Genomic DNA, 13,886 nt, shown 5'->3' on the forward strand with positions numbered 1-13,886 from the left:
GTGCTCCGGCACCGGGCTGCAGCAGGTCCTGTCCCCCCAAAAAAATGAGGGGTAGAGTAAATCTTGCCCCAAAATTGCCGGATACAGCCCCAAAAAGCTGTGGGATGGAGCCTTGGGGGGTGCAGCAGGCTGGCTGCTGAGTGTCGGGGGGACCCCAAAACGCTCCCACCAGCTCTCCATGGGGCGAGGAGCATCCCCAAACCCCAAATTCCGAATTAATTGGGAATTAGGAAACCGAGGCAGCCCTGGGACAGTCCCGAGCGCGCCATCAGCCCGCTGCTCCCTTCAATTATCTTCTCTCCCCCTCATTGTTCTCTCCTAATGAGGAGGCTAATGACCAAAGGATGGTTCATAAGTGGTTCCCAGACTCTCCTCGCCCAGGGCAAACACCGGCCACAATAGGATCACAAATTGTAGGGAGAAGCCCCGGCTGATCACATCAGAAACGGTGCGGGGATTTATCTCTCGGCCTCAACAATAACAGTATGTTCTTAATCGCCTCTCCAAAGGGACAGCTAGCGGGGGATCTGCCCGGCCTCATCATTAAAAGCTGGCAGCATCTTTGCTAGCGCTGCCCCTTTGTTCGTCCTGCATTATCCCGATGCTCCGGCCCCGTTAATTCCCCTCCATCTTATTAAATCAAGAGAGAGGGAGAGGGGGGGGGGCAGGATGGGGGAGGCGCGGGGGTCGCATCCTGCTGGGATGCTTCGGCGCTCGGGGGGCACCTCATCCGCCTGCCGGTCCCAAATCTCCCACATTTCCCCTATTTCTTCCATCCCACCCCATCGGGATGGACCTGATTGAATGGAAGCGAGTTTTATAATAAAATCAGCCCCTATAAAAAAAACCATTCCCCATGAACCATTTGCAGAGGGTGGGGATGTCACCTTGCCTGAGCAGGGGGTGGGAAGGGGAGAAAACCCCAAAGATTGGCACCAGGGAGCCCCCAGGAGCTGCTTAAGAGGTCCCTGCGCTGAGCTCTGCTCTGCAGAAGGAAAAATGGGGGGTCAAAATAATTAGGATAGAAAGTTGTTCTCCTGAAAGCCAAAGAGGGGTTGCCCACACCAGAACCCTCCTGGGAACGTCCCCAAAAACCGTCCCGGGATCCTCCTTGCAGGGGAACTCAGGCTCGGGGCTCTGTACCCATTCCCATGACCGACGGTGCAGTTTTTTTCAATTTTTTATTTTATTTTTTTTGATTTTCTCTTTTCCCCAGCTACTCATCTCACCAAAATGAACCAGGCAGGTTCCTCGGAGAGCCCTGTGGCAAGGAGCAGAGCGAAGCAGAGGAGGGAGCTGCTCCGGTGCTGGGCCAGGAGGATGGCCAGCAGCTGCCCCATGACAAACCCAGCCAGTTTCCTTAGGACTGCGACCCCTAAACTCTGAGATTTGGGACCCTGCAGCTGCGTTTCCAGGCAGGTCACCCCATTTTCACCCTGTTTTCATGCAGCCCCTCGGTCAGTGCCACCCAAGCAGGGCCAGGTGACCCAAGGCATCACCAAAGGGTGAATTCACCCCATAAGGCTGCAAAACGTGGGACGTGGTGGTGTTTCCTCTCCCCCGAGCAGGTGGAGCTGCTGGCAGCCTCGGGAAGCTTTATTTGATGTTTCAATCGGGAATTAAAGGGGAGGGAGAAGCGGGGGAAATGCTCCCTGACCATTTAACAAGATTACACGACGAGACGGAGCCGGGAAACGTGCACGGCCGACCCCGCGGCCCCGTGACTCGAGCCTCTGCTGCTGGCAGGCTGCTGGCCCCAGCACCCCGACCCCTCCAAAGAACCCAAACTAATCCCATTTAGCAAAAAGAGAGGGTGAGGGGACAGCCAGAGGAGGAAAATGGGGCTGGTGACACAAATGTGCCTGGGAAAGCGCCCGGGACGCAGGGATCTGCTGGTGGCATCTCCAGCACCCCACTAACTCCTAGTGTCCTGAGCAAACCTGGCCCTACAAACAGATCGGGGCCGTCGCCGTGTGCCCAGCAGGAATAATCCTGGCAGGAAGGACAGCGGGGGGCACGGGGAGCCGCAGGGCTGCAGCCCCACCCCGATGATCCCTTCTGCTATCTCTCTGTCCATCTCCCCCGCGGCCACCCCTCCATCCAGCCCCGACGTCCCTCCATCCCTCTGTCCCCGTGCAGAGCCTGGGGCAAATAAATCCAGTGACTGAAAACCAGCTAAACAACCTTTTTTTTCATATATATATTTTTTTTCCAGATGTGTGAAAGAACAGCTGGGCGGTGCACAGGTTTGGGAAGGGACTGCTGGGCTGCAGGGCAGAAGGATCCTAATGGGACACAAGGAGCCCAAGGCTCTCTCCCAGGTGATTTTATCCAGCCCCAAACCTCGTCAAGCTCTCAGGGCATTTGGAAAACTCAATCAAGCCCACTAGTTTTAATTAAAGCCCTTTCCCCAGTCGGATGCTGCTGGAGCTGCAGGGGCATCGCCTGGCACGGGGACGGGTCCCCAAATGGCCCGATCCCGCCCGATCCCGAGCACCACCAGCTCCCAGGGGATTAAAGGTGTCCTGAGAACAACTTAACCCTCTCAATCAGCTCGCCCCCCGGCCGGGCGATATTAAAACACCCCCGTGAGCCCCGTTGTTTCGGGGCTGATTGCAATAAACCCACCGGCACGCCAGATTAGCGGGTCAAACCCGCCGGCGCGCCCCATCAGACATGTGAAGACATTAGCACAGTTTGGGTTCTTTGAGCCACGCCGGCTAATCCCGGCCCTAAAAACGGCCAGAACAAAGGGCAGCTTCCTCCGTCACGTCGTCCCCTTCTCCCTGCATCATCTCCTCTCTGTTTCTCACCTGCCAGCAAAAAATCTTTACCTGGGTCCCATCCTTAGCAGGGATTGGGGTCCCTATTTCCCTTTTCCACAAAGTCCTATGTCTCTGATAGTCTCTTCCTTTACATCCTTGCAGGGGATTCAGCTTTGGCTCATCGTTTTCCCCATTTTTCCCCAATTTTCCTGGTTCCTGCGGAGAGCAGGATCCCATCGCTGCAGCCCCGAGCCCCCACTCGATGCGAGCTGTAGGCAGAGTGGGGCATTACAAGGGAACTCTGCTGGCAGGAAAGACAAACTGCGGGACAGAAGGGGTCTGCAAAGGTCCTGAGCGATTTTAGAGCCATCTGAGCACCCTGGTGCCTTTGGGACGAACCCAGGTAAGGGGTCTGACAGTGGGTGGGGTGTATGGGATGCCCCCGGCCCTCCAGAACATGCTCCTACTCACAAACCCCATTCACACCCCCCCTTATTCCAACAACAAAGACAACCCCAGATGCAAACCCTATACCCGCCAAGGCTTAACCACCCACCCCACAGCCGGGCAACGACTCCCAGCCCTACGGGGGACCCCATAAACCACAACCACTTCCTCCTCCGACCCCGGCCTCGCATAAATAATTTATTTTCGCCCTGCAAAAATAACCGCTGCCCGGCGGGTACCCGACACGCTTCTTCCCACCGTGTGGGACGAACCCCCCCTAAGGGGACATCTCAGGGGCATTTTGCCCCAGTCCGTGCAAGGGGGGCCGCAGTGGGGTCCCGGGGGTCCTCGGCCCCATCTGGGAAGTCCCGATCCTCCTCGCCGCCGGGGTTTTGTGAGTCGGGGCTCCTCTGTGGGGTGGCCAGGCCCATCCTGGCCAGTTTGGCTTGCTGCTGCTCCAGGCTTTGCTTCCTCCACTTGATGCGGCGGTTCTGGAACCAGACCTTCACCTGGGGAGGAGACGGAGCTCGGTGCCCCAACCTGCCTGCGCCAAGCACCAGCGGCCAAAAGCAGTGCCCCCCGGCCCTAAACAGCTTCCTGGACCCTACACATCTTCCCCTGAGCGCCCGGGCCCTATATGGTCTCCCCCTGAGCTCTATACGGCTTCCCCCGAGTGCTTGGGCCCCACACAGCTCCCCCTGATTGTCGGGCCCTATATGGCTCCTCCTGAGCCCTATATGGCTTCCCCTGAGTGCCTGGGCCCTATATGGCTCCTCCTGAGCCCTATATGGCTTCCCCTGAGTGCCTGGGCCCTATATGGCTCCCCCTGAGTCCTATATGGCTTCCCCTGAGTGCCTGGGCCTTATATAGCTCCCCCCTAGTGCCTGGGCCCTGCATGGCCTCCCCCTGAGCCCTATATGGCTCCCCCTGAGTACCCGGGCTCTATATGGCTCCCCCTGATTGTCTGGGCCCTATACAGCTCCCCCTGAGCCCTATATGGTTCCCCCTGAGTGCCTGGGCCCCACACAGCTCCCCCTGATTGTCTGGGCCCTATATGGATCCCCCTGAGTACCTGGGACTTATATGGCTCCCCCTGAGTACCTGGGACCTATATGGTTCCCCCTGAGTGCCTGAGCCACACACCGCTCCCCCTGAGCCCTATATGGCTCCCCCTGAGTACCTGGGACCTATATGGCTCCCCCTGAGTGCCTGGGCCCTATACAGCTCCCCCTGAGCCCTATATGGCTCCTCCTGAGTGCCTGGGACCTATATGGCTCCCCCTGAGCCCTATATGGCTCCCCCTGAGTGCCTGGGCCCTATACAGCTCCCCCTGAGCCCTATATGGCTCCCCCTGAGTACCTGGGACCTATATGGCTCCCCCTGAGTGCCTGGGCCCTATACAGCTCCCCCTGAGCCCTATATGGCTCCTCCTGAGTGCCTGGGACCTATATGGCTCCCCCTGAGCCCTATATGGCTCCCCCTGAGTGCCTGGGCCCTATACAGCTCCCCCTGAGCCCTATATGGCTCCCCCTGAGTACCTGGGACCTATATGGCTCCCCCTGAGTGCCTGGGCCCTATACGGCTCCCCCTGAGCCCTATATGGCTCCCCCTGAGTACCTGGGCCCTATATGGCTCCCCCTGAGCTCTATATGGCTCCCCCTGAGTACCTGGGCCCTATATGGCTCCCCCTGAGCTCTATATGGCTCCCCCCCCCGAGTGCCTGGGCCCCACACAGCTCCCCCTGAGTGCCTGGGCCCCACACAGCTCCCCCTGAGTGCCTGGGCCCTATATGGCTTCCCTGAGTGCCTGGGCCCCACACAGCTCCCCCTGAGTGTCTGGGCTCTATAGTGTTCCCCCCAAGTGCCTGGGCCCTATACAGCTCCCCACAAGTGCCCAGACCCTACATAGATCCTGGCTGTCCAGTACTGCCATCCCCTGCCACGCTCTGTCCCCGGGGTGACAAAAATCCATTCCCCAGCAGCTGATCCCACCCCGAAAAGCCAAATCCTTCCAGCGGGGGGAAAAAACCCCAAATCCTTCAATCCACCATCAAGCCAACCCCTCTGGCTAGCCGCGCTGCGCCTCATCCCACCCCACACCCCCCAAAAACCCTTTCCACGGCAATTTTGGCCAACAAACGAGCCTGATCCAGGACATTTAGGGTCTGTTAGAGCCCGGCCCTATTACCTGCTCCTCGGTGAGGTGTAGGGTGGAGGCGAGCAGCCCCCGCTGGGCGCCCACCAGGTATTGCTGCCGCGCAAACTCCTGCTCCAGCCGGGCCAGCTGCTCGCTGCTGAAGGTGGTCCGCACCCGCTTGGCCTTGGCCTTGAGGATGGGCAAGCAGCACTTGGAGAGGAGGAAGCCTGGGGAAGGGGTCGGAAAGGTTAAGGAATGGGGTTTTGGGGTTTTTTTTAGGGCAGGGGGGAGGAATCCTGCAGGGTTCCCCCCTAGGAGCGAGGGGATGCCATGGGAGGCAGAAGGGGAGCTCCCCAAGGGGGTCTCTCCATATAGGAGCAGAAAGGGGTCTCTCCAAATGTGTCCCCCCCCCATTTTTTAGGGGATCTTCTCACCCTCCCCCATTTTTTAGGGGATCTTCTCACCCTCCCCCATTTTTTAGGGGATCTTCTCCCCGCCCCCCATTTTTACAGGATCTCCTCGCACCCCAATTCCTCCTCAACACCCCTAGAAGAGAAAAAAGGAGCTCCCCCCAAAAAGAAACGACCCCAAAGCGGAATGCGGGCAGGGGTCCCCAAAGGGATGAGGAAGGAGGTGGAAATTTGGGGACCCCCCACAGCCACCCCACAGCTCCCCCAACATGTGGGGGGTGTCAGACCCTACCTGTGGCCCCCAGGCGAGCTGCCCAGGCTGGGGGGGGTCCGCAGCAGGCGGCGCAGAGCGGCCGGGGAGGGGTTGTGGGGTCGGGGATGGGGTCCCGGAGGGGTCCCCAGGGGGGTAAAAGCGGGTTTGGGGTCGGGGTTGGGTTTGGGGTCAGGGGGGGTGAGGCTCGTCCCAGTAGGGCTGCGATGGTGAAAGCCTGGCCAGGCTGGGAGGGGGGCGATGGGGTTGGGGGCGGCATGGCGGGGGCTGCTGGTGCTGCACTGCCAACCTTTATAGGGCCAGGGGGGTAGGGGATGGGGTGGGACGGGATGGGTGGGCTGCAAAGGGATGGGATGGGATGGGACCGCCCCGGGACACCCCCCTGAGGCCGCCCCCACTGGGTTTGTGCCCCCTTTGCCCTGCTTTAGGATGCGGAGGGGTTTTTTTTGGGGGGGGACACCCCAAAGCCACCAGAGCTGCCCCCTCGGGACACTCGAGGTGTATATAGGGGAAATTTTGGCCACCCCCTTGGCATCCTCATACCACCCAGCTGTCTGCACCCCCTATTTTTTTTTTTTTTTTGGGGTGGGCACAGCCATGCCCAGACACTCCAGGTGAAGGGACACGACCGGGGACCCCCGGGGATGCGGTGGCAGAGGTGGGTGCCCCCCCAAATCCCCCCCCCAATCCCGGCAGGGCCCCGCTGATGGGCTTCAGATGGTCATTAGGGCCTGAGATCCTTAAACCCCAGCGGCTTTCCCTAATGAGCTGGGAAAAGTCACACCTCGGGCCCAGCCCGGCGGGGGAGCTGGGCCCAGTCAAAGGACGCCACTGGGTTTATTGGGGAGGAAATGGGGTGCGGGGGGAGCTGTGGGGCCAGGACCCACATCTGTGGGGTGTTCTGAGCCCCCCCCCCCTTTGCTTGGTGTTCACGGCTCTGTATAGGGCTGAGGATGGGATCACGGCTCTGTATGGGGTTGGGGACCATGGGGATGGGATTACGGCTCCATATGGGGCTGGGGATGGGATCAAGGCTCTGTATGGGGCTGGGGATGGGATCATGGCTCCTTATGGGGTTGGGGACCATGGGTATGGGATCACAACTCTGTATGGGGCTGGCTGCTGAAGGCTCCCTGGGTGTTTTATAAGAAAAAACCCTAAAACACACCGTGAAGCCACGATCCCCAGCTTGCCCCACAGACACCACCCCACAACCCCTGTGACCAGGGGCAAATAAAAGCCCTGGGGGGGGCAGAGATAAAAGGGCGGCAGATTTGGCATTATTAGTTCTTAATTACGGCCTTAAAAGGGCCGAGATAAAAAGGCACCGCGGCGAGGTGCGTGTTTGGTATGGGGTTGCTCTCCCCTTTATTGATTCCCTTTTATTTATTCCCTTTTATTTATTCCCTATTTCCTCCCTCTCCTGGCGGAGCTGTGGGATGGCACTGAGCAAACACCCCCTGGCCCTAAAAGCGAGGGTCCCCGACCCCAAAAGCATCTGTGGGGGTGGGATGTGGGTGACAAGGGACCCAAATGGGGACACTGCAGGGTTTTGGGATGGCAGCTGGGAAAATCCTGCCCCGGAGAGAAGGAGGGGAGGTTTTTAGGGCTTTTTTTGGGGTCCTCCTTCAATGGGGTCTGGACGCAGGAATGTGAGCAGGTCCGGGCATTGCACCTGGCTGATCCTAAGCCCCAAGGCCCCGCTGTGGGATGGGGGGGAAGCTCCTGAGCTAATTAATATCAATGCAGGTCATTAGCCCAAACTCGGCTGTCTGGGCACGGTGTGGATTGCCCCGTCTGCCCATTGGGATCGGGGCCTCCAACATCACCCCCCTCCCGGATAGGGGACATCAGGAGTGGCCCTACTGGGGGCTGGGGACACCCCAATTTTTAGGGGAAAGCGGTGTTTTAACCAACGCAGCTGAAATTCCCATAAAAAGCTGAGCAGAGTTGGGGTGCCCGCTGCCGCCAGGTGCCCGAGGAGCTCTGCTTGCGGTGCCAAACCAGGACATTTTAAAAGTGGGAAGAAAACCCTTTTTTAAAAAAATATAAAAAAGTTCCAATGGGATCTCCTCGCCCAGGAGCCCTGGGAGGTGAAAAACCCGGGCAGAGGGAGGTGTTCCTGCAAGCAAAATCGTCCCGGGCTAAAATAGGGGAAATGGATGGGGGAGATGAATTTCGCTCGGGGCACGGTGTCGGGGCCCCCAGTATCAGGGTCGTTTGTCCATAATCCCCCTCAATTTGTGTTTCAGGGCTTTTGTGGGGTTGGTGGCTCAGGATAAGTTAGTGGGCATCCCAGTCAGTGGATATCCCAGTTAGTGGGCATCCCAGTCAGTGGGGTCCCAGTTAGTGGGGTCCCAGTTAGTGGGGTTCCAGTTAGTGAACATCCTAATTAGTGAGCATCCCAGTTAGAGGGGATCTTAGTTACCGGAGATCCCAGTTAATTCAGGATCCTGGTTAGTGAGCATCCCGGTTAGCGGGGTCTCAGTTAGTGGGGATCCCATTTAGTGGGGATCCCAGTTAGTTGGCATCCCAGTTAAGAGCCATCCCAGTTAGTGCAATCCCAGTTAGCACAACCCCAATCAGTAGGATCCCAGTTAGTGAAGCTCTTGGTTAACAGGGATCCCAGTTAGCACCTGTCAGTAAGTGGGGATCCCAGTTACCGGGGATCCCAGTTTGCAGCCTCTTATTTATCAGGATCCCAGTTAGGAAGCATCCCAGTTACGAGACTCCTTCATTTGCAGGAAGCCAGTTAGCGGGATCCCGGTTAGTGGGGTCCCAGTTAGTGGGCATCCCAGTTAATGAGCATCCCAATTAGTGGGATTCCAGTTAGGGAACATCCTGATGAGTGAGCATCCCAGTTAGTGGGGATCTTAGTTACTGGGGATCCCAGTTAGTTCGGGATTCTGGTTAGTGAGCATCCCAGTTAGCGGGGTCCCAGTTAGTGGGGATCCCAGTTAGTGGGGATCCCAGTTAGCAGGGTCCCAGTTCGCAGTAGGGCCGGGGCCATTCCCCCGCTGTCCGCCAGAGGCCACTGCGACACCGCGCTGCGACACCGGGCGGCGACAAGGGGCGACGGGGGGGGGGGGGGGACACCCAGCGGGGCTGGGACACACCAGGATGGGACATACTGGGATGGGACCTTAGGATGGGACACATCAGAATGGGACACGATGGGATGGGACACAATGGGATGGGACACCCCAGGATGGGATGCACCAGGATGGGATAAACTTGGATGGGACGCACAAAAACAGGACACGATGGGATGGGACATACTGGGATGGGACAAAATGGGATGGGACACACCAGGATAGGACACAATGGGGTGGGACACAATGGGGTGGGACACCCCAAGGCCAGGTATTTTCTCCCAGGGGTCCCAGTGGTGGGTGCCACCCCATGCGGTCCCACCGCGCACCGCAGCCACCCAAGGGTGACCCGAGGAGGGTGGTTGGGGCACCCAGGGGTGCTGTCCCCCAGTGTGGCTGCTTTAGGGGCACAAATGGGGATTCTGCCCCCTGCCTGGGGCTGGAACTGGCCCCAGAGCCCACCCTAAGCTCACAAACCTTGTGGGGACAGCGCCCCACATGTTGGCAGCCCCATCGGTGGCCAAATTGAGCCCTTCACTAGCCAGGACAGCACCAGGGCTGCAGCAAAAAACCCCAACCAGCCCTAAAAAGGGGCACATCCTTGTGGGGTGACATCAATTCGGGACCATGAGCTGGTGGTGGGGCACCTAACCTGTGGGTTATGGGATATTGGGGCAAAAAACAGTGCGAGGCGCTTGGGATCCTGCTGTTTATTCCCTGTTGGGGTCTTTACGCATTGGGGTCCCCTCTGTGCCGCGACCCCAAAAGACGAAGGGCTGCTTCCCACCCCCTCCATCTGCCCGGAAAGTCAAAAGCGGGGTCACTGCCGGCCCCAGAGGCGCTTCTGGAATTGATGGCGAGGGATTTTTGTCCCCGTCCTTTTGTCAACACAAGGGCGAGCGAGCGCCCCGGCCCCGCGGCCCCCCGCTAATCCCCCGCTGCGCTCGGCGGCGGCGCGTCCCCGGGGCGCGGGTAAGCCGGCGGGCGAAGGGCGGCATCGCTAACGGGGGATTGAGGAGGCTGCGAGGACGTTTGCCCTTCTCCCACCCTAATCCTCGGCCGAGAACGGGGTTTTCGGCTCCGGTCCCGCATGATGAGCTATTGATTAACCGGTGGGAAGGGGAGCGATGGAAGGAGATTGCGCCTCTCGCTCCCCGTTTCCCCTCCCACTGTGAACGTTTTGGGGTCCTTCGGGAGGTTTTGGGGACCGCTGAAGGGTTTTGGGGTCAGCCCCGTGGTTTTTTGGGTCTTGTCTTTTGGGATGCGGCGGAGAACCCCCTGCGTGGGGGACAAGGACACGGAGGCAGCAGCGGCTCCGGAAAGGTCAACCCCAGCCGTGCCGCGCCGCAAAACCAGAATAATCAAACGGAATTATTTCTCCCATTTCCCTTCCCCAGATTAACGATAAACCCTCCATCCCCTCCCGGCCCCGATAACGCCTCGAATTTCCCTCGCAGGCCTGGAAATGCCATTTCCAGGCGGCGCGGGGCCCTCCAGGTCCCCTCCCTGCCAGCCTTTGATAGTTTTTTTTTTTTCTCTCTTATTTTTTTTTCTCTTTTTTTTTTTTTTTTTATATTTTTTTTCCCCCCTTTCGGTTCGAAACTGGAAATGCCCCCGGAGCTACGAACAATGCACAATGCAGCAAAATCATATTTTAGTCAAAATAGGCAGACGGCGCTCGCAGCCAACTTTCAAATTAGCATTTTGAGGGCAAATATGCAGACAATTTGAGATAATGAGGCCTGATTATTCAATCCAATGAATGTTAAATAGGGAGCGAGGGCGCCCGCGCCTTATCTCCCCCGCTTTCGATTTATTTTATTTTATTTTATTTTTAATCGTTCCCCATTTGAACTCTTTATTTGTCTTAGCTCCAGCCCCCCCCCCCCCGTCCCCATGCCCCGGGGGGCTTTTTGCAGCCGGGTTTTGCGAGCGGGGACTTTTTTTTGCGGCCCTATAGCAGGGGACACTTTGCAGTGTCCCCAAATTTCGGCCCCATGGGGGTCTGCGGGGTGCTCTCCCCTTCTGTCCCCAAAATTTGGGGCAGTTTGGGTGCGATTTCCAGGGCAGCAGGGCTATGGGAGGGATGCGCACCCGTGGGCAGGGGATTTGGGGTGCTCCCCGCCCCTGGATGGAGATTTGGGGTCCTCCCCAACACACCCCTTGCCCCCATTAATCCCAGGACGGATTAATTAATTTAATTCACCTAAATGCAATTTTTTTGCTCCCCTGCAGTGGGGACACCCCACGTGGTGACCCCGGTGTCCCCATGGGGTGAGCATCACCCCTCACCCCCCTTTTCCCAGCAGCTTTCCCAGCTCAGAGGATGGAATAATAATAATTAAAAAAAAAAATACACCGATTCAGGGGTAATTAAAAACCTCTTTATGCCCCAAATTTGAAGGCAGCAGGATTTTTTTTTAATTATTATTATTTAAAGATGAATAAACGAGAGCTACAAACCGGGCAGGGCAGGGGTTTGGGGGGGGGGGCACAAACACAATTAAGGGGCAATGACAGCGGAGGGGAGAGATAATCAGCGGGAGGGGGGCAAAAAAGAGGGGAAAAACAATCAAAAGAAGGAAAAATAAAAGGCAGATGCTGCGCAGGGATAAGAGGCGGCGGCGGAGTGGGGCCGGGCACCGGAGGTATAATTGGATTTTGGTTCGTCTCGGCGGCGATAAGAAATTCCCTGAAAAAGGGAAAAGAAAAAAAAAAATCTATTTTTTTTTTGTTGTTGTCCCTGTTTCGAGCATATTTTAGTGGGAAATTTGCATGGGGGCCAGGGCAGGGAGAAAAATAAGTGCGAGGAGAGGGGGGGATGTGGCCGAGCGGAACGGCGATGGGGCCGATAGAGCAGGGCCCCGTCCCCGTCCCGCTGACCCGTGCCACCGCCGCCAGCCTTATCTCGGTGCCATCGGTGCCCTGGCCCCGAGGGGCTGCGATCGCCCCAAGATAAAACCCCAAAAACCCCGGCCAGCACGGTGCGCCAGCCCCAGCACGGTTTTTTGGCGTGACCTTGCTTGAGGGACCCGGGGAGAGGCGGATTTTGCCGTGCGGTGAGGTTATTAGGCTCGCCGGGGAGGTTTTTAATTGCTGATTAGGATTGGGGCTGGGCGCGCTGTCCCGTTTGCTGCGTGGGAAATGGCTCCGGGTGTTTGCAGGAAATAGGGACGAGGTGCAGGGCATGGTGGCCACCGGGTGCTGCTGCCACCGGGGCTGCGTCCAAGGGCACGGAGCTGCGGAGGTTTTGCACCGCTCTCTCTGCTGGGTGTGGGGTTTTGGGGTGCTCCTGCTGCAAACGGTGCATGCTCGCGCAAGCAAGTGCATGCACAGGCATTAACGGGCATGCCTATGTGTGCACACACTTGTACGTGCATGCACACACTTGCACGTGCGTGCACACACTTGTATGTGCATGCACAAACACAGATGTGTATGCACACACAAGCAGGTGCAAGCTAATGCAATAAACTGCATGCTCACACATGTCCATGCATGCACAAATGTGCATGTGTGCACACAGACAAGCAGATGCATGCTCACACAAGCAAGTGCATGAACACGCTTGCCTATTCATGCCAACGCATGCACACACATGCATGTGCACGCACACACAAGCAGATGCACACACACATACATGGCTGTGCATGCACACCCATTCCTGTGCAAGCACACACGTGCAAATGCAAGCAGGTACATGCTCACACACACCCGTGCATGCACACACAAGCACACGCACCCATGCATGCACACACACAAATGCATATGCATACGCACACATAGCCATGCATGCACACATGTGCATGCACACACATGCACGCCCATGCCTGTGCATGCCCACGAGTGCACACACAAGCAGGTGCATGCTCACACATGCCAGTGCATTCACGCACCCCCCTGTGTCCACACATGCACACACATCCATGCATGCACACACACGTGTGTACATGTGCATGCATACACATGCACACCCATGCCCATGCATGCACGCACAAGCAGGTGCATGCTCCCACATGCTCCCACATGCGTGCCCATGGCTGTGCATGCACAGATGTGCGCACACAAGCAGCTGCATGCCCACCCATGCCTGTGCACGCACACACGTGCACACACACACACACACGTGCACACACACACACGCACACTGTGCAGCAGGCACGAGCAGGGTGAACGCTGCCAGCAGCAGCCCCGGGGTGCAGTGTGGGGCTTGGGGTGAACGGGCATGGGTTTGGTGCTGTGGGCGTGGCCTGTTGGGAAATGGGCGTGGCTTGGGGTGTGTGGGCGTGGCTTTGGGCATGAATGGGCGTGGTTTAGGGGGTGAATGGGTGTCGGCGGTGTGGGCGTGGCTTATGGGGAGTGGGCGTGGTTTGAGTGAATGGGTGGTGTGGGGGCGGGGCTTGTACGATGTGGGCGTGGCTTGGGCAAGGATGGGCGTGGTTTATGGTGAGTGGGCGTGGCTTAAGGGGTGAATGGGCGTGGTTTGGGGATGAATGGGCGTGGCTTATGGGTGAATGGGCGTGGCTTAGGGATGAATGGGCGTGGCTTAGGGATGAATGGGCGTGGTTTAGGGATGAATGGGCGTGGCTTAGTGATGAATGGGTGTGGCTTATGGATGAATGGGCGTGGCTTAGGGATGAATGAACATTATTTTGGCGATATGGGCGTGGCTTAAGGATGAACGGGCGTGGCTTAGGGGTGAATGGGCGTGTGTTTGGCCATGTGGGCGTGGCCTCGGGGTTCCCGAGGGCGCTTAATTGGCATG

General features: G+C 57.9%; 1 protein-coding gene across 1 annotated transcript; it reads right to left on the reverse strand.

Annotated features, from left to right (window-relative positions):
* Positions 1–2,892: 2,892 nt before the first annotated feature.
* LOC110353512 (uncharacterized) lies at positions 2,893–6,288 on the reverse strand. The gene is made up of 3 exons (XM_038177880.2): positions 6,051–6,288; positions 5,400–5,575; positions 2,893–3,721 (listed from the first exon to the last, which is right to left on the reverse strand). Exons 1-3 carry the CDS (start codon positions 6,286–6,288, stop codon positions 3,503–3,505), a joined length of 633 nt encoding a protein of 210 aa, XP_038033808.2. The 3' UTR covers positions 2,893–3,502.
* Between the last annotated feature and the right edge of the window lie 7,598 nt (positions 6,289–13,886).

The sequence above is a fragment of the Anas platyrhynchos genome, chromosome 4, assembly GCF_047663525.1.
Source record: "Anas platyrhynchos isolate ZD024472 breed Pekin duck chromosome 4, IASCAAS_PekinDuck_T2T, whole genome shotgun sequence".
Taxonomy (NCBI): domain Eukaryota; kingdom Metazoa; phylum Chordata; class Aves; order Anseriformes; family Anatidae; genus Anas; species Anas platyrhynchos.

Excerpts from the sequence above, each read along its gene's own strand:
- LOC110353512 (XM_038177880.2), bottom strand. The coding sequence starts at position 6,288 with ATGCCGCCCCCAACCCCATCGCCCCCCTCCCAGCCTGGCCAGGCTTTC. Across the intron at positions 5,576-6,050 it reads AGCTCGCCTGGGGGCCACAG|GCTTCCTCCTCTCCAAGTGC; the intron begins GTAGGGTCTGAC and ends CCCCTTCCCCAG. Across the intron at positions 3,722-5,399 it reads TACACCTCACCGAGGAGCAG|GTGAAGGTCTGGTTCCAGAA; the intron begins GTAATAGGGCCG and ends TCTCCTCCCCAG.